This window comes from Bos indicus x Bos taurus, chromosome 16, assembly GCF_003369695.1.
Source record: "Bos indicus x Bos taurus breed Angus x Brahman F1 hybrid chromosome 16, Bos_hybrid_MaternalHap_v2.0, whole genome shotgun sequence".
Classification (NCBI taxonomy): domain Eukaryota; kingdom Metazoa; phylum Chordata; class Mammalia; order Artiodactyla; family Bovidae; genus Bos; species Bos indicus x Bos taurus.
In genome coordinates, this window is record NC_040091.1 from 70,112,013 (window position 1) to 70,134,902 (window position 22,890).

Consider the following 22,890-nt stretch of genomic DNA (forward strand, 5'->3'; position numbering starts at 1 on the left):
GGAGGAAACGGAGCGGGGGTGGGAGAAGGCGGGGCGGGGCGGACTCGGGGACGGGAAGGACTGCGCGCTGGGACCGGGGGTGGGGAAACCCGGGCGCCGCGCGGTGGAGCCGGGGGAGCGGGAAGCCCGGGGGGCGGGGCCGAGGCGGCGGCCCGCAGGTGCGGGGGCGCAGGGATGCGTGCGGCCCGAGGGAGCCGGTAGGCAGCGCCCCGCGTGCAGGGCGCGCCGGGCCGCGCGGCCGCTCGTCCGCGAGGCTGCGCGGCGGGCCGGGCCGGGCCGGAGCAGCGCCCGGCATGTCGCAAGGGCTCCCGGCGGCCGGCAGCGTCCTGCACAGGAGCGTCTCGGCGCCCGGGAACCAGGCGCGGCCACAGGTAGCGAGCTAGATAGAGGCTCGGGGGGATGCTCGGGTTGGGGGGAGTGGTGGGCGCGCTACGAGGGGCGCGAGGAGGTGGGTGCTGGGGCTCCCGGCTGGGGACTGATGGGAGCAGGGGTGGAGGGCAATGCGGGAGCCGGACGCGAGCGGCGTGGGAGGCGCGCGGGGACCCAGCTGTGCGCCTCTGCCCGGCCGCCCCGAGCGCAAGCCAGGTGCCTGGAGCGTCCGGGATGGTGCCTGGGCTCCTGAGCCTGGGAGGAGCAGAGGTCAGAGGGCGCCGACGCCTGGTAGGGCTGGGCACTGTCCACGCTGCCCGGCACGTGGGGTCCGGGCCTCCCTAGGTGTCGCCATCCGTGCGCCGCCGCCGGCTGCCACCCCATCGCCGGAGCGCGTGGTCCTTCCCCGCCGCGCCGAGCTGGGGCCAAGGTGTGGAGAGGGGAAATTCCGCTCCGAGGGGCGGCTCGTGCCTAGGCAATCTCAGCATGTACTCTCCTCCGGCGGCCTCCCGAATGGCCCAGGGACGCGAGGTGGCGGCCCGAGGTGGGCAGACTCCAACCTCAGGGCGGGTGGAGAGCCCTCGGCGGGCGCCAGGTCCTCTGCGCTGTCCACCACCGTGTTTACAGCCGCTTACTCGGGGAAACACACAAGGTTGCCGGTAGGGACGGCAGACCGAGAACTTCTCACTCAACTACGTTAGGACCGAGTCTTTTCAGGGTTATGCCCTGCTTCTCAGTTAGGAGCCTGGTACAGAATGTCATCGGGTGACGCTAGGGAGTTACACAGCTGAGTCTGGGCCTCAGCGTTGCCACACACAGGCTGAGTAGCCTTGGGGAATCTGCTTCACCTCTCTGAGCCTCAGTTTCTCCACATGTAAAAATCAATATAATATAACTTCTTGTGATTTTTATGAGGACTAATAGAGATATGGTTAGTAATATATGAATATCTCAACATTTTGCTGCTCTCTTTCTGCCTTAATTAAATGTTTCTGCTGGTTGTCAGGTCCGACCATGTGGTAGGTGATAAATCCAGTTTGGAGTGTCCACTTTTACAGGGCAGGATGCATGCTCCTCCCTTGTGCCTTATGAATCTCCAATGAGGACCAGAGAGGCATGATTTGGTGATGAGTGCTATAAGGGACTCAGCAGAAAATAGCAGTCTCAACAGAGGTTATTGAAGACACACCATGTGGCGCTTTGGGATAAAATCTAGTTTTATCTTATGCAGCTCCAAGCACTGGGCTGTTAGGATGATCATGGCAGAGATTACTGACCACTTGTTCAGGGCATGCGTCTCTAGTGCCCAAGACAGTGCCTGGCACATGGCAGGTACTCAGTTAATACTTACTGAAAGAATGAATGAATCACACTTACAACAAATGAGAAAATCGAAAAATCAGAGAGTGTAAGTCATTTACCCAAGGCCATATTGCTAGTAAGAGACAAAACCAAGACCCTGTATTTCTAAAGCTAAAGTTCTGTTTGTCAGACTCCCTGTTGTGTTCTGATTACCTCCACCGAGACTTCTTTGCCTCTTAAAGACTGCATCTTAACATCTTGTGTCCCTTAAACACTGTCTTCAGGCCACTTCTCTATGTCACATTCTTTCTTCTTTTCCTTTCATAGCTTTATTTTCTTGCATATGCTGAAAATTCTCTACTCACTGTAACTTGGGGAGATATGTATCTTTATTATTTGGAATATTAGACCAGATAAAATGATATCTGAAAACATCTGTTATTTCATGTTATCAATATTTGCTTTCCATTAATAGTAATAACTGAGTAGCTTTCCTGTGTTTGTATCCCACTGATTTCTTGATCTTGAAACTCTTTAAAGGTAGTATTTCTATGGAATCTTCTCATAGGTCTCTGGGAAGCAAATACTATACCCCTCCTCTGTTTTCTATAACTGGATGAAGTGCTTTTTACCATTGTAGGTGCATTTTTCTGCCTGCCTTTTCAGAATAACTCTTGAAGGACTTGACTGCTGCTGCTGCTGCTGCTAAGTCGCTTTAGTCGTGTCCGACCCTGTGCGACCCCACAAACAAATCTCATGTATAGCTAAGAGCTTTCAAGACACATCATCAATTTAGGATTCAAATTGCTCTGACCTGTGAAATAAAATGTCAGTCAAACACTGTTCAAAGGGATGAGCTGCCTGTGGCATTTAGGACCACTTGGTGTGTTAGGAGAGTTGCATGATTACAATCAGTAACCAGCGTAGTTGTGATTTGCACACAGTGTCAAAAGTACCTGTTTGTGTGTGTTGGCGGAAGGCCTGGCCCACGGCAAGTCCCAGATAGCAGCCGCCTTCTGCCTTTCCCGTCCTCAGTTGCACACCAGCACCACACCTCTTCCAGGCACACACCCCGTGGGGTGGGGGAAAGGTTTGAGAACGTTGGTTTGGAGTCCAGCAGACGTGAGTTCCACTTCCCGTTCGGCCCCCCACTAGCTGTGATACCTGGAGCAAGTTCCTCAACCTCTCGGAGTTTCTTATTCCTCATCTTTTAGATGGCAGTCCCACCACACAGGTCTCGGGGGTGGCAGGGGCGGGGTAGCAGCTAACCCAGCCATAGCTCATGGCTAGTGCTCCCTCGACCTGGGGCCACTGTTCCCCTGCTGATGGAGCAGCAAGCGCTGCTGTGACTGCAACGAACACGGTGACGCTCCACGAGCAGGGCTGGATGAAGAGAGCGGGCAGAGGAGGGGCGGCGAGGGGCCTCAGCATCCCACCTGACCACGACCTTTCCCCCAGAGCCCTGAGGATGATGACAGGAAGGTCCGGAGGAGGGAGAAAAACCGAGTTGCTGCTCAGAGAAGTCGGAAGAAGCAGACCCAGAAGGCTGACAAACTCCACGAGGTGAGCAGGTGTTTGGGGCTGAGCCACGTGAGGGCCACGGCAGGGAGTGGTCCTCTGCCCCTGCAGGGTGGTGGCCACGAGGCTGCGCCCTGGTCATCGCCACTTCGGCCACGGGCACGTCTAATCCCACTGCCTCCCTCCAGCCCAGCGTTCCGAGTCTTCCCTCTCCGGTGTCTTCATTGCTCCCTCACTGGTTGTATCTCACAGTTCTCTTTTAATTTTAAAGCGAGGAAACTTCCTTTTGATCCTAACTCCCTTTCAAGCTAGTGCCCCGTGTCCTTTCTTTCCCTCCTTTATTTACCTGCTTCTTAAAAAAAAAATTATTGAATTTATTTGGCAGACAGGATCTATTTTCATGGTATGTGGGATCTAGTTCCCTGACCAGGGGTGGAACCTGGGCCCCCTGCATTGGGAGCATGGACCACCCAACCACCAGGGAAGTCCCTCCCTGCTTCTTGAAAAGAGACCTGCTGTCTCGATGTCCCCAGTTCCCATTTATTTCCCAGGCCACTGTGATATCCTTTCTGCTCCCCAAACACACACAGACACACACATACACACACACACACACACAGACATGCAAATTTCCTACAGAAACGGCTCCACTGAGTCCGCTAGTGTCCTGGCACTGCCCGGTCCAGGGACCTCCTTCTAGTCCCCTGATCCTTGACCTTGCTGGGACCTCTGACAGCTTCTTGGAACATTCTTTCACGGTCTTTAGCTTCTTTATTTTTACAACTTTAAAAGAGTATTTATTTGCATTTATTCCTTTGGCTGTGCCAGGTCTCAGTCGCAGCGCTCAGGTTTTTCAGTCTTCATTGCAGCATGCAGGATCTTATAGTTGCAGCATGTGGAATCTAGTTCCCTGACCAGGGATTGAACCCGGGACCCCTGCATTGGAAGTGTGCAGTCTTAGCCAGTGGGCCACCAGGGAAGTCCCCCCTCAAGGTCTTTAGCTTCCTATTTCTCCTGACCCTCTTAACCGCTTTTTTCTGTTTCTTTGTTCACCTTTCTACTTGTCTGTTTTCTCAAATGTTGGTGCTGACCATGCTTTCAGACTCTACCCTTTTTTCCTCTCACCTGGGAGATTTAATCTGTTGATCTGTCAGCTCCCAGCATCGCTTACCCTCAGGTAGGCAGTGATCACTGCAATAAGACCTCTGTCCTGGCCCTAACCCCACACCTCCAGGGTCTGCTTCGAGGCCTCCAAATGGGTCCCCTCAGGCTCCTTGGTGGCAGCCTGGCCATAATAGTGGGATTGCTCATCCTGAGACTTCCTCTTCTCAGCTGTCTTCAAATTGTAATATGAAGCTAATGAACCATCGACCCATCACCCCAATCAGGAACCTGAGGGTGATGCTAGACTCTTTCCTTTCCTGCCGTCCCTGTGGATTATCCCACATAATCTCGAAGCCAGGATGCGGGAACCACTCCATGTCAGGAAGTGATGTAGAAGGCATCCAGGATCTGTCCAAGGAATCGACGGCAGCTCTGCGCTCATCTTTACACAGGATTGATGTGATCATTAAGGGTTTTGGTTCAGCAGTTTCCTGCCAATCTTTCTGGCTGTAGATGGTCTCAGCACGGCCAGTCTGAGGGTGTTGACAGCATTGGAGACTTTGGGGTGTTATGAGTGGGAAATGACTGCCTCTAAAAACCCCTTCACAGTGAGCAGAGAACAGATTTAGAATGCACAGCCTCCAGAGAGAGGAGACCCACTGATGTAAATTCACAGAGGGCCATACATTATAAATGCTAGATTCTTTCTTGAAAGTAGGAAGCCTGCATTGTAGAAAGAGATTAGGACCTTCAAACCAGGGTCTGGGAAAGCCTGTCCCAGACTGGATTGTTCTGTAAAATTCCTCAGAAGAATTGGGATGTCTTTTGCCTCCTTTCTTCCCTCCCCTTGCTCCTGAAGCAAGCCTGGTTCTAGCCTCATGTTACCAAACAACCCCCAGAAGGGATTTGTGGCTCAGTCAGTGCACAGCCCTATGTTCAGAGCACATGCGCCAGCCTGACAGCTGGGCCCTTCCTCTCGAAGAGCTTCTAGTTGGAGATGGGTATATTAATATCAAAACGCACCAGAGGATACTCGGTTTTAAGACCTCTGTGATTATGTGTGCAGAGGTGACTAAATGACTTGGATAAGATCTTTTGTGGAACAAGGTCAAGTAGATTCATTCAACAGATATATATTTTTAAATTTTTATTTTTATCTATTTATTTGGATATACCAGATCTTAGTTGCAGCATTTGGAATCTTTGATCTTCATTGCAGCATGCCAACTCTTAGTTGCAGCATACTGGATCTAGTTCCCTTACCAGGGATGGAACCCCGGCCCCCTGTATTGAGAGCACGAAGCCTTAGCCACTGGATTCCCAGGGAAATCCCTCAACAAATGTTAAATAAGAACCATTGCCAGCAAGGCACTACCACTGGGTCACAAGGAGAGGAATCAGATCTCATTCCTGTCCTGGGGAGGTATAAGAGTCTTAAAGTGAAACTGAAGTGAAAGTTGCTCAGTTGTGTCCGACTCTTTGCAACCCCATGGACTATACAGTCCATGGAATTCTCCAGGCCAGAATAGTGGAGTGGGTAGCCTTTCCCTTCTCCAGGGGATCTTCCCAACCCAGGGATCAAACCCAGGTCTCCCGCATTGCAGGTGGATTCTTTCCCAGCTGAGTTAGGGGATTTTTATTAATTGTATTGATTAGTTCAGAAAGCCTGGAACTTATTCTGTATACCATGGAAGGTAACATGAATACTACAGCTTCAAAAAAAAGAGATGGGTCTCTCTCAATTTCTGTCATTGTGGGATTTGATAACCAAATGAACTTGACGTCTGGGAAACTTAAGGGTGGTTCGTCACATTTTCTCCTGCCTAATCCCTCTTAGAACAGTGGGTGGAGGACCCTTCATAGCTTGTTCTGCTATCCATAGAAATAACCATGCCAGCTGCCCTTTCCAGAAACGGGGCTGATTGCTCTGAAACCCAGGGCCTCCACAGAAGACCACGGCCTCCCCTCTTTCTCTGGGGAGCTGCCAGGATGGATCAGGATCACGCACCATGGCGAGTTTTGTTGGGAAACACAGTGTCAAGGAGGCCAGGACAGTGGTTCCATCCGGACCACACAAGCCCTTTGTCGTCACTAGCTGCACACAAGTGTCGTTGGTCGCTGGTGGCAGTAGCCACCTTGGTGACTAGTTTTCAAACTTTGATGAACATCTGCACATTGACAGTGAGATGTCTGCTTCAGGTGTGTGGTGATGAATAATTCGTGCTCCAGTGGGTTGCGGGCAGGGGACCTTGCACACTGCTGTGGGTCACAGCTGAAAGCCCCACGGGCTCCCTGGGGCTCCCGGGCCACGTCTAGGTTGGGAGAAGTAAGAGGTGATTGGAAACCTCCTCCTCAGACTCGGAATGCGGCCAGCGCGTTGGGAGACATTGAGGGGCCATGAAACCCACCACCACCTGGCAGCCACAACTGCCCTGTAATTCCCCGAGGAGAGGAGCCCACCCGTCCTAAGAGTAAAGTAAAGCGGGGTTTTTTTGGCTAAACCTGCAACCTGTGGAATTTTAAATTCCTGGACCAGGACTTGAACCCACACTGCTCTGCAGTGGAAGCATGGAATCTTAGCCAGTAGACCGCCAGGGAAGTCCCCTTGAGTAAAGCCTTTATCCCATAAATTCCTCTATCCCATCTTGTGGGCTGCCATTGCTAAATATCTCCATTTAGCACGAGCTCTTTATTTGCCTATCCTGAGCACTGTGAAGGGGAATATTTAGAGCAGGATGTGTTTAAAAATTCCCACCATCCTCTCCTGCCCACTCAGTTCTTGAACCTCTCTTCCCTCCAACATGCAGAAAGGTCTCCTCTAGTCCCAGCTGTTACAAGTCTGTCAGGCGCCCTCCTCCTTCCCCAGCTCTCCAGCGCCAAAGATGGGGGAGCTATCCCATCAGGCAGGACCCCCCCCCAAGGGCAGGTTGGGAGGGGCGCCTGGGCAGGCAGAGCCAGGGAGAGGCCAGGCTCACTCTTCAGGGTTGTCTGAGTTCCCCCGTGGGCGGGTGTTTCTGGAAGCCACACTGTGGTGACCAGAAGCGGTTCCTAGCATGTATCTGTGTGCCTTACTGTTCACTGTGGCTTTTCAAGTCACCCAGTCAAACCACTTACCCTTCTCTTGGGGATTTTGAGCCCGTATTCATCTCTGAACACTAGGCACACGACCTGGGTCCACATTCACAGATGGGAACCCAAGAAGACGGTCCGGGTCTCTAAGGCCTGTTGCGAATGTGTCAGAAGTGGATCACACTGGTTCAAGCCAGGCACCCGGAGATGTCAGACTGAGAAAGGATTTTGAGCCAGAAAAGGAAGGCAGCAGTGCCATCCTCAGGAGCCCTAAATGTCACAAACTGACAACTGTCTTGGGCAATATGATTGTGGTGTGTATTGCCCTGGTGTTTTCAGATATTGCGTGTTCTAAGAGAATGCTTCATGTCAGTCCTCAGTGGGTTTAGAAAGTGATGATGACACTAATTTGTACCGCCCTGGGCTGGTGACACAATTTTTCTGCTGGGAAGCATATGAGCTTAAGGCTTGGGAAGAGACTTATTGTAAAATCCTGAGTTCGAGTAGTCCTTTCCTGCTGGTAACCACCATGGGGGAAATTTGGGCCCAGGCACTGCCAAGCAAAAGCAGAATTTCTATCATTGCGTGAGAGCTGCGGCTGATCTTGGGGTTAGGGATCAGGTCCCAAGTATGTATGACCTCGGAAGCATCGCTGTACCTCTGAGCCTCGGTTGCCTCACTTGTGAAAGAGGGTCTGTGTCCTCCTGATGGCCTTTCCTTTCCCCTCATTCCCTTCCCGCCTTAGTTATCATCTCTGGCCCCTGGTTCCCACATACCAGTCTTTGCGTCAAAGGCATCTTAGACTCCAAATCTCTCCCCACCCAGACAGCACCTCAGTCCTCAATCAGCCTCTCTTAGGTGCTCAACCAGGGTTTCTCAAGCCCAGTGCTATTGACATTTGGGGTCAGCTATTTCCTCACTGGGTTGGGGAGGGTGTCCTGTGTACCCTAGGACATTGAGCAGCATCTGTGCTCAACCCTCTACCCTCCAGAGGCAGTGGTGCCCCCTTTGCAGCTGTCACCACCCAGGCTGTCTCCAGCCGCTCCCAGTGTCCCCTGGGGACTGCCAAGATTGCCCCAGTTGGGAATCACTGCCCGAAACAGCTTAATTTCCGAGGCAGAACTTGGATTTGCAGTGATTTCGCCACCTCCCATTCTAGTCTCTGCTCTGTGACTGTGTCCTGCAAATACCCAGAGAAGGCAGCCTGGTGACCTCAAACCCTCCCAGGGCAGGAGACTCAAGAGTCAGCAAGATCAGAGCTAGACTGATCATCTCTTTGGAAATAACAAAGGGTCTAGCGTTCTTGGCTTGTCTTACACACACATTAAGTCCAGGTGATTTTCCCCAGGCTGAAGAGGGTCTTCCTCATTCCTCTCTGTACCCACTCAGTGTTCCCACCTCCTCTTCCCCACTCCCCTTTTTTATTTTGTGAAACTGGTCTTGCCTGAAGAAGATTTTGACTTCTTCTCTTTTTATGCCCTCAGCCCGATAAAAAGCCCCCTCTGGCAGATTTATGAATAAAACTTAAGTCCCAGAAGAGAAAGTCCCCAGGGAGAAGGCAGCCAGGGGACCTGCTGGGCGCCCACTCTGTGGCCTTTCTGAGTGGGGGTTTGGGGCAAGCAGAGGACTTAGGCAGTGTGGCCCCTGTGGCTTCCAGAGGGAAAGCTCAGACATTCACGAGCATCTTGCCACACAGTTCAGTAACCACACAAAGGCATTTGGAATATTCTGCCACAGGAAGGAGTCTGTTCTTTGGAATCCAGTTAAAATCTTAGCTCACTGTGCTGTCCTTAGTTTCTCAGTCGTGTCCGACTCTTTGCTACCCCATGGACTGTAGCCCACCCAGCTTCTCTGTCCATGAGGACTCTCCAGGCAAGAGTACTGGAGTGGGTTGCCATACCCTCCTCTAGGGGATCTTCCCCACCCAGGGATCGAACCCAGGTCTCCTGCATTGCAGGTGGATTCTTTACCATCTGAGCCACCAGGGATGGGACCATTCAAACGTGTTCTCCATTTTACTTGGAGTGAAGAGCATTTCCAGTTGCAGGATGGAGTGTGTGTGTGTGTGTGTGTGTGCACGTGTTGTGCACGCTTGCACACATGCATGTGCAAGCTACCCAGAGCTATAGTCTCTCTCAGCCTCTGCTGTGGGCAGGCTCCCCGTGGTGCCTGTGCCCCCATGCCCTCCTCCCATCCAGACCCTTCCAGCCCACGGAGGGCCTCTTACTGCATTAGGAGACTGACTTCTGACTCCAGAACTAGAGCTGGTCAAAGCCCAGACGAGAGTGTGGGGAGCTGGGGGTGGTAGGTCTGGGAGAGAGCTGCAGGCAGATGTGGCCAGCTCCCTGGGGGAGCCAGAGTCATCCCCGGACAGCCTGTGGGCACGTGGGTGAGGCCTGCTGCCATGGACAGTATTCCAGGCCACCCTGAGAGCCTGCCTTGGAAAGACAGGGGGCAGAGGGACAGCTTCAATGGCCTCTGCATGGAACCCCTCTGGGGCCCTTGTTCTGAGCGGGAGGAGGGTGACTAGAAGGGGGAGGCAGGGAGGAAAGAAGGTAAGAGGAGACCGAGGGCAAGAGTTGAGGAGTCACTGATGTTGAGGAGTCGTAGATGTTGGCGCTGGGGCCGGTCAGAAGGGTTATAGGAGAAGGTAGCAGAGGCTCCTGGTTGCTATATGTTTCTAATCTTTGGGGAGAGACTTTATTTACTATAAGTAAGATTGAACTATGATACAAGACTGAAGAGAACAGATAATGAGAGATGTGGTTTCATTAGGTGCTGTAATCAGGGAAGCCTTCCTGGAGGTGGTGGACTTGAGCTGGGCCTACATTCGAAAAAAGGAAGATAGCTCTGTTGAGGAGAACAGCTTTAGCAAAGAGGGAGAGCTGAGAATTTGCATGTGTCTTCATACTTGTAAGAAGATCAGACTTTTTCCGTAATATTTCTCAAACATTACTGGTAAGATAATAAGGTTGGGTCCCCAGCTCAGAAAATGCATGGTACGACAAAGCCTAATCATATGAATCAACCTAGAAATGGTTGAAAACAGCTTTTCAACAAGATGCAAATGAGACTGTCAGCCTTAAGAAGGTCAGGCTCTGCAAGTGGCCGAGTATTGTAGGACTTACTAATGAAGAAAAAGAAGACTTGCTTCATCAAATGAGGGGAAAACTTAGAGCTGTGTGGTATCACCAGTTCAGGAGCTGACACAATCAATATTCAAAATGATTTTGCTGGGCTGGAAGGTGCCCAAGAAACAGGGTGAAATTCAGTAGAAGTGGATGTAGAGCCCACCCTTAAGCCAAAATATAAAAAAACGGTCATTCAAGCAAGGACAGAGGTGCAGCAGATGCAGGCAAATCCTGCACTTCTCTGCAAGCTCAGGGAGAAGAATCTCTCGAGCCAGCTGGCTTTGAATGTGGGTCCCACCCAGAGCAGACTACCTCTAGACAGCTGCCCTCCGCATGGCCCGTCCCTCCCGACTCATGCACTGCACTGCATTAGGGGAAGTTTGCTCAGAGCCCCTGGCAAATGGAACATACATCGGGAATGGCCTCCAGGAGGGCAGAGGAAGCAGAAGTCCTAAAACCCAAGGAGCCGGGAGGACCTGAGGCAGTTGAGCTCAGAGAACACCTAAGGGGAAGTGGTATGGGGCCATCTCACATTTCAAGAACTGTGATGTTGAGAAAGTATCCCACGTACTCTGTGTGGTTCCATAGGTGGAACCAGGCCCAGTAGGTGGGTGTGAAGGGGAGAAGGATTTTAGATCAGTACAAAGTGGAGCTTTCTAATAGAGCGGTCAGAAGGAAGTATCCTTGGAAGAAGGAGAGAGTCGGATGTGGGAGATGGGATTACATAGGGAACACTGGGTGGGTTGGGCTAAGGGCTCTCTGATTCCGCCCCCCGCCCCGCCCCCAGTTCTAAGCCTCTGTAAACTCTCACATAGTGGAAACTTATTAGGTGAGTGTTGAAGCAAAGCCAAAGCAACAGGTATTTTTCACTCATTTACTCAGCATTCAACAAACATGCGTTCTGTTCCAGACACTTTTCCGGGTGCTGGGGTTAGAAGAGTGAACCCAGCACAGACCTTCAGAAGCAGATCAGCAGCGAGGGGGCAGGGGCGGCTGGCTGCAGAGGGAGATTGAAGGAGGAAACAGAACAGGCTCCGTCTTGAAAGCAGGACTCCATCTTGAGCCAGACTGTGGACTTTGAGCTAGATGCCCAGGATCTATGGAAATGACATACCAATTGGAAAACCAGGCCCCTAGAAGGAAGAGCCCCAGGGCTTGTACCTAGACTCTCCATTGCTTGAAAGAATACCCTAATTATCTGTGTAACTGAATAGAATCATACACTGTATTATGCTTATTGGGGTATGACCACAGGCCTATTGATAATTGTCCACTGTTAACTTCCTAGGCTTAAGGCATATGAATCACAGGTTAACTCTGTATCTTTCTTTTCCTTTGTTCAGACTAGTTTCTGGGAATCTGGGGACGTGGATTTGGGCATGAACACTTGGAGTATATAAGGTTTTCCCAAAAACTGGTTGGGGTCCTTGGCTAAGAGGAGACTCTGCCTTGGGCCTGCCGGTGTAGTAAACTGCACTCCACGATCTGCATTGTCCTTCTGAGTGAGTTTGTTTCCTGGAAAGTGTGGCTACAGCAAGATCAGGGAACTTCCAGATGGATGGAGACATTCTGTGTCTCGATCAAACCAGTTGTTTATGCTTGTCAAAACTCATTGAACTAAACACATAAAGTCTGTGCATTTTATTTTATATGAATTATACCTCAGTACAGAGAAGGCAATGGCACCCCACTCTAGTACTCTTGCCTGGAAGATCCCATGGGTGGAGGAGCCTGGTAGGCTGCAGGCCATGGGGTTGCGAAGAGCCAGACACGACTGAGCGACTTCACTTTCACTTTTCACTTTCATGCATTGGAGAAGGAAATGGTAACCCACTCCAGTGTTCTTGCCTGGAGAATCCCAGGGATGAGGGAGCCTGGTGGGCTGCCATCTATGGGGTCGCACAGAGTCGGACACGACTGAAGCGACTTAGCAGCAGCAGCAGCAGCAGCAGCAGCATACCTCGGTAAGCAGCTTCCCCCCTGGCTCAGCAGGGAAAGAATTCACCTCAATACAGGAGACACAGGAAACGGCAGTTCGATCCCTGGGTCTGGAAGATCCCCTGGGGGAGGGCATGACAACCTATTCCAGTATTCTTGTCTGGAGAGTCCCATGGACAGAGGAGCCTGGTGGGCTACAGTCCATGGGGTTGCAAAGAGTTGGACCTGACTGAGCAGGTAAGCACACACACACACACACACACACACACACACACCTCAATAAAGATGATTCAAAAAAACAAAGCCCTCATAGAACTTGCGCTCACAGAACCTTTCATCCCGGTGGGAGGGGAGAGACATGAACCAGAGGAACAAACACATCCGAGGGGTGGAGGCAGGCACCGTTAAGGAGAAACTGCCAGGGAAGGAGGTGAGCTTCGTGGCCCACAGTTAGATCTGCGGGAGGATGGAGGAAGGGCACAGGTTTCAGGGCCGATTTTGCGCCTTTCCTGTCTTCCCAGGAGTATGAGTGCCTGGAGCAAGAAAACACAGTGCTGCGGAGGGAGATCGGCAAGCTGACAGAGGAGCTGAAGCACCTGAGCGAGACGCTGAAGGAGCACGAGAAGGTGTGCCCACTGCTGCTGTGCCCCCTGAACTTTGTGCCCTTGCCGCGGCCAGACCCCGTGGCCGGCTGCCTGCCCCGGTGAAGCCCAGAGACGGCCCCCCTTGGCCCAGCGAGGAGCCCGACGAGTGGGTGTCTTTCACCCTGCCCAGGAGGAGGCTTCTCTCCACATTCGGGTGCCTGGGTCACCTCTTTGGAGCTCCGGGCTGGGTCCTCGGTGGCCCAGCCTCAGCGTGACGCTCCCCCTCCCCGCAGGAACCCGACTCAGGTCCGCCAGCGAAGCCAGGCCTGAGTCAGGCTGGAGTCGCTGTGCTTCTGCTTTGGCAGCTAGTACCTTCCCTTGCAGAATCATTTCCCCTAGCATATGCATAATAAAGGCATTGTCGGGACTTCCTTGGTGGTCCAGTGGCTAAGACTCCCAGCTCCCAATGCCCCTGGTTCCATCCCTGGTCAGAGAACTAGATCCCACATGCCACAATGAAAGATCCTGCGTGCTGCAGCTAAGACCCAGCTCGGCCAAACACATAAATAAAAATATTAAAAAAGGCATTGTCTTCTCTCCTTTCGGCCAAGTTCTTGGAATTTAGAGACGCAATACCTTTCCTCTTTCTGAAGAGGTCATCTCCTGTTCCCTCAGGTGGTTTTGCAGCTCCTGGGTCTGATTTCCCCTCCTGGTCATCACCCCCAAGGACATATCCAAGCTAGGTGGGGAGGCATCTGGCGGGGATGGGACTCCCTGCCCTCCCCTAGTAGGGTGGCACAGAGGGGTGCTGCGCCTGACTCCTGCTTGTCATATGCTCTGCGTGGCCTCCCACCCTGGTCAACTTCCCACCCAGGCTGGACTGTCATGGAAGATTTTCTATTCCAGGCTGACTTTCTCCTGAATCTGTGCACTGTACACTGTTTTCTCTGTACACGCGTTGGTCACCTTCCATTCCGTTAGTACTCATAGGATCAGGCAGCAAGTTTCCTTTTATAGAAGTCTGAATCACTATTGAATGGGAGAGTTGTTCAGTTGCTAAGTCATGTACTACTATTTTCGACTCCATGGACTGCAGTACACTAGGCTTCCCTGTCTTTCATTGTCTCCAGGAATTTGCTCAAACTCAGGTCTGTTGAGTTGGTGATGCTATCCAACCATCTCATCCTCTGTCGCCCCCTTCTTCTGCCCTCAGTCTTTCCCAGCATCAAGATCTTTTTCATTTAGTCGACTCTTGCATCAGGTGGCCAAAGTATTGGAGCTTCAGCTTCAGCATCAGTCCTTCCAGTGACTATTCAGGGTTGATTTCTTGTAATATTGGCTGGTTTGATCTCCTTGCTGTCCAAGGAACTCTCGAGTCTTCTCCAGCAGCACAGTTTAATAAAGCATCAATTCTTTGGCGCTCGGCCTTCTTTGTGGACCAGCTGTCACATCTGTATGTGACTACTGGAAAAACCATAGCTTGGTCTATATGGACCTTTGTTGGCAAAGTGATGTCTCTGCTTTTTAATATGCTGACTAGGTTTGTCATAGCTTTCCTTCTAAGGAGCAAGTATCTTTTAATTTCATGGCTGCAGTCACCATTCACAGTGATTTTGGAGCCCAAGAATATAAAATCTGTCACTGTTTCCACTTTTCCCCCTTCTATTATGGGACCAGATACCATGATCTTAATTTTTTGAGTGTTGAGTTTTAAGCCAGGTTTTTCACTCTCCTCTTTCACTCTCATCAAGAGGCTCTTTAGTTCCTCTTTGCTTTCTGCCATTAGACTGGTATTATCTGCATATCTAAGGTTGTTGGTATTTCTCACAGCAATCTTGATTCTAGCTTGTGATTCATCCAGCCTGGCATTTCTCATGATGTACTCTGCATGTAAGTTAAATAAGCAAAGTGACAATATACAGCCTTGATGTACTCCTTTCCCAATTTTGAATCAGTCTGTTCTTCCATGTCTGGTTCGAACTGTTGCTTCTTGACCAGCATACAGGTTTCTTAGGAGACTGGTAAGGTGGTCTTGTATTTCCATCTCTTTAAGAATTTTCAACAGTTGTTGTGAACCACACAGTCAAAGGCTTTAGCGTAGTCCATGAAGCAGAAGTAGATATTTTTCTGGAATTCCTTGCTTTTTGTATGATCCATTGGATGTTGGCTATTTGATCTCTGGTCTTTTGCCTTTTCTAAATCCAGCTTGTACATCTGGAAGTTAGTTCACTTACTACTGAAGCCTAGCTTGAAGGATTTTGAGCATAATCTTGCTAGTATGTGAAATGAGTACAATTGTATGATAGCTTGAACATTCTTTGGCATTGCCCGTCTTTGGGAGTGGAATGAAAGCTGACCTTTTCCAGTCCTGTGACCACTTCTGAGTTTTCCAAATTTGCTGACATATTGAGTGTAGCACTTCTCTTATTTAAACAAATATTAGAGTAGATGAGGAGAGGAGAGGCTATTTCCTTTCCAAGGTCCCAGTCAACTCTACTTTTTCAGAAAAATCAGAAGCAAGCCGAGTTGAAGGAGGCCCCAGAGAGTAAAGCAAAATTTCCCCCTCCCAATTATCTTTTATTCCTGGAACAAAGGAGTTGTAGAAGGTGGAGCCAGCCCACATAAAGGGAACAAGAAATAGGGACAGAAAAGAAAGTGTAAATGTAACCAACTGTAAATGCAGTTGGTTAAAAAAGAAAGAAAAGAAATAGAAAGCAGCTCTTCCAGGGGTGAAGAAATAGTTGCTTTCATACCAGGATCCCATTTGGCTGCTCCCCACAAGCCTCTTTTTCTTCTCCTTTTCTTCTCCTGCTTGCTGGAGTCTTGCCTCTGTCTTGTGACTCACACAGGCTGATGGTGGCAAGGTTTGCCTGCTCAGAGGTGCTGAAAGGCTGCTGTTAGATAACAGGGCCTGTGCCTGCTGGCTTCTCAGTTGGCGCTAGTGGTAAAGAACCCGCCTGCCAAAGCAGGTTAGTCGTAAGAGATGCGGGTTTGATTCCTGAGTCAGGAAGACCCCCTGGAGGAGGGCATGGCAATCCACTCCAGTATTCTTGCCTGGAGAATCCCATGGACAGAGGCGCCTGGCGGGCTGCAGTCTCATGGGGTTGAACACGACTGAAGAAACTTAGCACATAGCACATGCCTACTGGCAGGACCAGGTCAAAGCATCCTGAATGCTGCTGTTTCAAGGGGGTGGTGGCATTATCTAGCCTCACAGCTTGTGGGATCTTAGTTCCCTGAGCAGGGATTGAACCTGGGCTCTCGGCAGCAAAAGCACAGAGTCCTAAGAACTGGACCGCCAGGGAATTCCCAGCACAAGAGACTTTGAAATCATCCAGCCTTATCCCTTCACTTTGCAGATGAGGGGTGTGGCAAGGGGAGGGGATTGCTCACGGTCACCTGTGGGTGCGAAGCAGAGCCAGGCTGTGACCCCGGTGGACCTGACCACGGATCCAGTCTAACTGATAATCAGGCTGCTGTCGTGCCACAAGGCGGTGATTCCGGGCAGGGTCCTGCCGAGCCAGTGGCTAAGTGTGGTGTCACCACCTGTCAGCACCTCACCAGGCTGCCCCGTCCCGGCGAGCAGCCCTTCTGTGAAGGACGGACTCAGAGCCAGGGTCCCAGGGGCCGATGTAGCTGAGAGCAGGACACACGGAGTGTGCATCTTGTACCCGCAGGCATTTTGCCGCAGCTGTCTTTCAACTCCAGCGCATTCCTGAAGGGAGCATTTTACCATCTGGCTGGGGCTCACCTGGCCCCTGCAGTACTTCCAAGCTCCAGCTTGCAGACCCCTCTAGCTGTCCTGAATCCTGATCTGCTCCGGTCACTGCTGTCCAGCTGGCTGATCACCCACTCCATTGCTGACCTGGGGGTGTCTGAGCCTGCCAGCCCCACTGGCCAGAGCCCCCTGGCTCCATGTAACAACCCAAGGCCCAGTCTCCTTCCATGTAGGTGCCCTGTGCCCCCGAGGCCTTGGGGTCCCTCAGGTCCTCTCCCCTGACTGGGAGACTTGGAGGAAGGGTCCAGGGTGGACAGTGGGGAAGAGCTGTATCCTGGAGATGAGAGGGCATCCTTTCCTACCCACAGTTCACGGGCCAGATCTCAGGCCTCACTCAGCCGCAGGGGAGGTTAGGAAATGAAATTCAGCCATGTTCTTGGGAGCTGGAGGAACAGGTTTAGGTGAATATCTGCAGTCTCTGCCATAAAAAGACCCAGCTTTTGCTCCCCAAACCTCACTGAAACTGCCCCCTTAAAGGTCCCCAGAAGGCTCCTTTTGTGCCAAATCTAATGGGCATGTCCCAGGCTTTATCTTCCTTTACTTCCTAATGGCCTGCGATACCAGCTTCTGTGCTGGTTGCCAGTATAAAGGGGTCTCCTCTTCTTGGAGCCTCGATCACCACCTGTCTCTATACTGACAACTCCCACATCGGTACCCACAGCCCAGCTGTCTCTTCGGAGGGCAGACCTGTGTGCTCAATTGCCTGTCCTGTGTCTCTGAGAGGACCTCTCACAAGCGTTTCCCCCTCAACATGTTCAAAGCTGCACTCTTGGTCTCATCATCTTCTCTTCAAATATGCTTCTCAGTCTGTTTTTAACTGTCTGTTAAAGGCTCCAACATCCACCTGGTCAGAAACCTATACATCATATTTGATTCCTCCAAGTCCTTCGGTTATGTCTCCTAATTACCCCACTACCCCGATCCGGCCACTTGGCTCCAATGTGCCAGCTGCCTTATCTGCTTATTAAGAGCTTTATTCAGATTATCTGATGAACTCTGGGGCTTCCTCCCTAAGCTGGGTGCTCACTGAGTTTGAGCAAACATTTGAGGAGGGTTAGGCACCCATGTTTGATGCCAACAGTCAATTTGGAGTTAGGGAACCAAAAACTAGGGTAGCCCAGGGTAGGGAGTCAACAGTGACGGGGCCAAGTTCCCTCCAAGATAACTGGAGATGTGACGAGCATTCTGAAAACCAAAGAGTCGTCAAGTTGCTAAGTCATCTGGTTGCTAAGATCGTCTCTGCCAAGATCCCAGTAACATTAGGGGCTGTCTCAGCTCTCCACCTCCTACTCTGAAAAGGCAGAAAATCTGTATAAATTAGTCCAAGAGGGACAGGGGAGGTAGACCTGTTCTGGAGACTGGATTTGATTGGTTATGTTCACCCTGCTGCGTGTGCCAGACGCTTGGCCCTGCGTGTGAATTAAATCTGCGAGTGGCTCTTTGTCGGGCTGAAAGGAAGGGAAGCAGGCTAAGAAAGGCGCCTTCAGAATAGAAAGTGTCAGCGAGGGAGGAAGTCCTTCCTTCTCACCATGCAGCCACACCACTTCCTGTCCGCAATCTTGCCCCGTATTGCACCACCGGAGCCTTGAAACCTGGGGTTTCCATCACTGAATCAGGCCCCAATTTGGGCCTCAAGCCTTGGTTGAGAATGATGACTCTTAACGGACAGGAAAGTGAGAGCCCCGAAAGCCCCTCTCTTTCCCATCAGTGCTGGGGTTCCCACAGTCTGGGTGTCCTCCCCAGCGCTGTGGGTTCTGCTCTAGCAGGAGCTGGAGGAAAAGGGACAGACTCGGAGCTCACTGACTCGTCTTCCCTCCGGGATGTGAAGGAAATCTGGCAGAGTCCCCCGAGCCACAGCGGGAAGACTTGCCCCCGAAAGCCGGGGCAGCAGAAAGAAGGAAGAATGGAGAGGAGGAAGGGGGGAGGAAGGAGAGATGGATGGAGAAAGGGGAGAGGGTGATGGGAGTCCTTGGGCTCTGAACCTAAACCATCCCTGTTCCTGGGGAAGTTATGCTGAAAGCCCCAGGAGGCCTGGCTCTTGGAAGGCCCCTAACAACACCACACGTCTTGAGGCGTGAGAGTGGAGCTGGTGAAGGCCAGCTTCCGGAAACCTCGCTCTACTTGGAGGCAAGGGAAGTTTCCTGGATCACCCATTTAGAAACTGACCACCTTGATGACTCTGTTCCTCCCCAACTATTGGGGGCAAAGGAGATCCGTGTGGTTACTACCGCCGCCACAGACATCATCACCATCAATGTGACACACCCTGAAAGTCTGCAGTGAGCAGGTGTAGGTACCCGTGACGTGGCGTGCTCGAGTTTGAGCCCCAGTCTGGGGCTGTGTTCAGGGCAGATTCTGTCCCTGGAGATAGCTCACCTGCTCTTCTGGGTGCTCTAGCATGACCTTTTCTAGTATGATGTTCTTAAGAAGATCAGAAATGTCACTGCAGATCAGACCAAAGGCCACTAGCTCAGGATTCCAACCACGACCTCGAGGGAAAGTGCGAGGGAGAGTCCAGGGTCTGCTTTCTATGACCCTGTCCTGGAAGGCCTGAGGTGTACCTGGAACTTCCCTGACTTCCCTTAATAACCCTGCTGCTTATCTGTGTGCTTGCTTAGTTGCTCAGTCGTGTCCAACTCTTTGTGACCTCATGGACTATCTGTAGCCTGCCAGGCTCCTCTGTTCACGGGATTCTCCAGGTGAGAATACCGGAGTGGGTGGCCATTCCCTTCACCAGGGGATCTTCTGAACCCAGGGATCGAGCCCACGTCTCCTACATCTCCTGCATTGGCAGGCAAATTCTTTACCACTGCCTCACTTGGGAAGCCCAGACGCTTATCTATTCATCCATTAATCAAGGGTCTTCATGAACTGGTTTGAGTTCTCCGTCGCCTTGTACAGGGCGGCACTCTGTTCAGCATCCACCCTGTGTGGTTCCACATCCCAGAGGAAAACTCCTTGGATGGTGCTGGAGTCTGGAAAGCCAGATTGTTTCCAGAGCATCCCGGGTTCACCAAGCTTCTTTGCAGTCTTTCCTCTAGGCTGGCAGCAAGGCCAGAAAGTACCTTCCAAAATGTCACAAACCCACAGAAGGGACAGACTGACAAACCCTCAGTTTGCCAGGCAGGACTTTTTGAAATTGAGAAAGTAAGAGAGTTCAAGAACCAATAGTGGTTGGTGGCCAGCATCCTGAGGCCAAAGGGTGGAAAGAACCAGCGAACATTCCCCACAGCAGTTCTTGAGTGGTTGCAGCACATTTGCAAATTATTAATCATTATGAAACTTTATTAGTAATTGATTGCATTACTTTTAATTCATCTTAATTATTGGAGTGAACAAATACATTTATTAATAAAATGAAATAATTCATTATTGTAGTATATCAATACATTTATTTATGAAGTAACAATAAAAATTTTATTGTAACATAATAAAATAATGAATTATTAATAACTAGTTACTATTATGAATTTAGTCTTCCCTGGTGGCTCAGCAATAAAGAATCTGCCTGTAATGCAGGAGTTGCAGGAGACAGTTTTGATCCCTGGGTTGGGAAGACCCCCTGGAAGAGGGCACAGTAACCCACTCCAGTATCCTTGCCTGGAGAATCCCCATGGACAGAAGAGCCTGGTGGGCTACAGTCCATATGATGGCAAAGAGTTGACACAACTGAAGTGACTTAGCACTAATTAATTATCGTTCCAACGATTAGTAGTTAAGTCCCCATTGTGTATGTGGCAGGGTTGGGGGTGGGGAGCAGGACCAGCAAGGAAAAATCCCCCCAAGCCCCTAAATACCTTAGAGGGCCACCACGTCATAGAGTTTCCGAAATCTTACCTCCAGACCCGTGTCAGCTGGAGGAAATGTAATGATTTTCTCCATCTTGTTGGAACAGGGAATACCTCTCTTTAAAATGTAAGCAACTACAGGACAAGAAATGTGTTTTATTTATTCATGTATCCCTAGTTGCCTAACACGGTAACCAGCACATTTGCTTAGCAGTAAAAAGTCCTGTTTGAAGGATGGATGGAGAAGGATGAAGGATGGATGGAGAAGGATGTATGATGGATGGATTTTCCTAGTCTTCACCCCAATTAAGGCCTCACCCTCATTCCAGCTCCCCCCAAAAAACTTACTCTTACTCTCTTTGTGATGTGAATTTCCCATTGTCATTTCCCCATTTAAGAGTGTGGACCTAAGCTACTTTTCTTGTTCCTGTAATTTATCATCTGGGTCAGCCTGCCTGTTGTAAATTAGGGATTCCCATAAACCACAGTGAAGTTGTTTTTTAAAGACCTGGTAACAGTACCATTGAAAGGGACAGTAGGCGGGTTGATGAGAATGGGGGAGGGGGCAGAACTACACGCAGAGAACAAATCTCAAGTGTCACCTTCAATTTTGTTTAAAAGCTGAGATACAATTGTATTTTATTTGTCCTGCAATCCTTACTATTTAAGCCTTTAATATTTATTTAGGATTACTTAACTTGTCACTGTGCACAGAGAAGTGGTATACATAAATCACCAATAACCCTCAACTAGAGAGAGAGGAAAAAAAAAGAAATTTAACAGGATGCGTCCCTTGTGACTCAGCTGGTAAAGAATCCGGCTGAAATGCGGGGGACCTGGGTTCGATCCCTGGGTTGGAAAGATCCCCTGGAGGAGGGTGTGGCAACCCACTCCAGTATTCTGGCCTGGAAAATCCCATGGACAGAGGAGCCTGGCGGGCTACAGTCCATGGGGTCACAAAGAGTCCAACACAACTGAATGACTTCACTTCACTTCATGGGGGGAAAAAACACAGGCATCCCCAGGAGCTTGTCTGGGTTCAGTTCCAGACCCCCGCCTTAGAAGGATTATAGCAATGATGCAAGTCACATGAATTATTTGGTTTCCCAGCACATATGAAAGTTACGTTTACTATAACTATACTATAGTCTATTAATAAAGTATGCAGCAGTATTACATCTAAAACCCAATGTACATACCTTAATTTAAAAATTCTTTATTACTAAAAAGTGCTGTCATCTGAGCCTTCAATGAGTCATCATCTTTTGGCCAGTGGTGTTTTGCTGCTGGTGGATGATGATGGCTGATGACTGATCTGATCAGAGTGGCAGTTGCTGAAGCTGGCTGTGGTGGTTTCTTAAAAAAAGAGAGCAAGAAAAAAAAAAAAGAGAGAGCAAGGAAGTTTGCCTAATCAATTGACTTTACCTTCACAAGCAATTTCTTTGTGGCATAGAATGCTTTTCAATAGCATTTTTACCTCCAGTGGAACTTCTTTCAAAACTGGAGTCAATCCTTACCACTGCTACTGAAGCAAACTTGGGGGTGCTCACCCTATACGCAGTTAAGTCGATCTACTGACACCGGATTGTGGCAAAGGAAAGGTCAGAGCTTATTGCAGGGCCAGGCAAGAAGGATGGGCAGATCGTGCTCAAAAGACCAAACTCCTCAATGGTTTTCAGGAAAGGGTTTTTAAAGGCAAGATGATGGAGATGGACAGGGTACATGACCATCTGTGTACACTCTTCTGATTGGTTTGGTGGTGAGGGAACAGGGTGATGTTTCTGGAACCTCTATTATCAACCTTCTGGTTCTAAGTGGCCTGGGGTCTACATTCTGATGGTCAGCATACAGTTAACTTTTTCTACTTGGTGGAGGTTTTAGGATCTGCAAAACAACTCAAGGGTATGCTCAAGGGTCTATAACCTTGAGGAGGAACTAAAGGTCCTTCCCTTTGTTCTATGGCTAAACTACTATTCTTTTGTCTTGCTTGACTGCTTTCCTTTGTTTCGGTATTTTCTCACTTCTCTGATTAAATTTGTTTTTTGGAACTTGGGGAAGGCCTACCGTAGGTAGAGGACACAAGGAAGGGGTGGGGTCTGTCTCTGGGAAGACCCCGCCGCAGGGTCCTGATCAGTTTCATCACTGCTTTAGCAACTAAGTTTATATAATACTATAAATCCTATGTTGTCATTTTAGCAATCTTCACACCATCTTCACCACGAGTAGATTCTATCTTAAGAAACCTTTTTTTTTTTTTTTCTCAAGAAGCAACTCCTCATCTGTTAAAGTTTTATCATAAGATTGCAGTG

At 50.2% G+C, this 22,890-nt stretch overlaps 1 protein-coding gene across 1 annotated transcript; it reads left to right on the top strand.

Annotated features, from left to right (window-relative positions):
• The first annotated feature begins 255 nt into the window (after positions 1–255).
• Positions 256–13,602, top strand: BATF3 (basic leucine zipper ATF-like transcription factor 3). The gene is made up of 3 exons (XM_027565649.1): positions 256–371; positions 3,130–3,234; positions 12,953–13,602. Exons 1-3 carry the CDS (start codon positions 294–296, stop codon positions 13,136–13,138), a joined length of 369 nt encoding a protein of 122 aa, XP_027421450.1. The 5' UTR covers positions 256–293; the 3' UTR covers positions 13,139–13,602.
• Positions 13,603–22,890: the final 9,288 nt, after the last annotated feature.

What these genes read in the sequence shown, in the direction of transcription:
- BATF3 (XM_027565649.1), top strand. Translation starts at nt 294, where the DNA reads ATGTCGCAAGGGCTCCCGGCGGCCGGCAGCGTCCTGCACAGGAGCGTC. An exon ending in GGAACCAGGCGCGGCCACAG is followed by an intron (nt 372 to 3,129) that starts GTAGCGAGCTAG and finishes CCTTTCCCCCAG; the next exon opens with AGCCCTGAGGATGATGACAG. An exon ending in AGGCTGACAAACTCCACGAG is followed by an intron (nt 3,235 to 12,952) that starts GTGAGCAGGTGT and finishes CTGTCTTCCCAG; the next exon opens with GAGTATGAGTGCCTGGAGCA.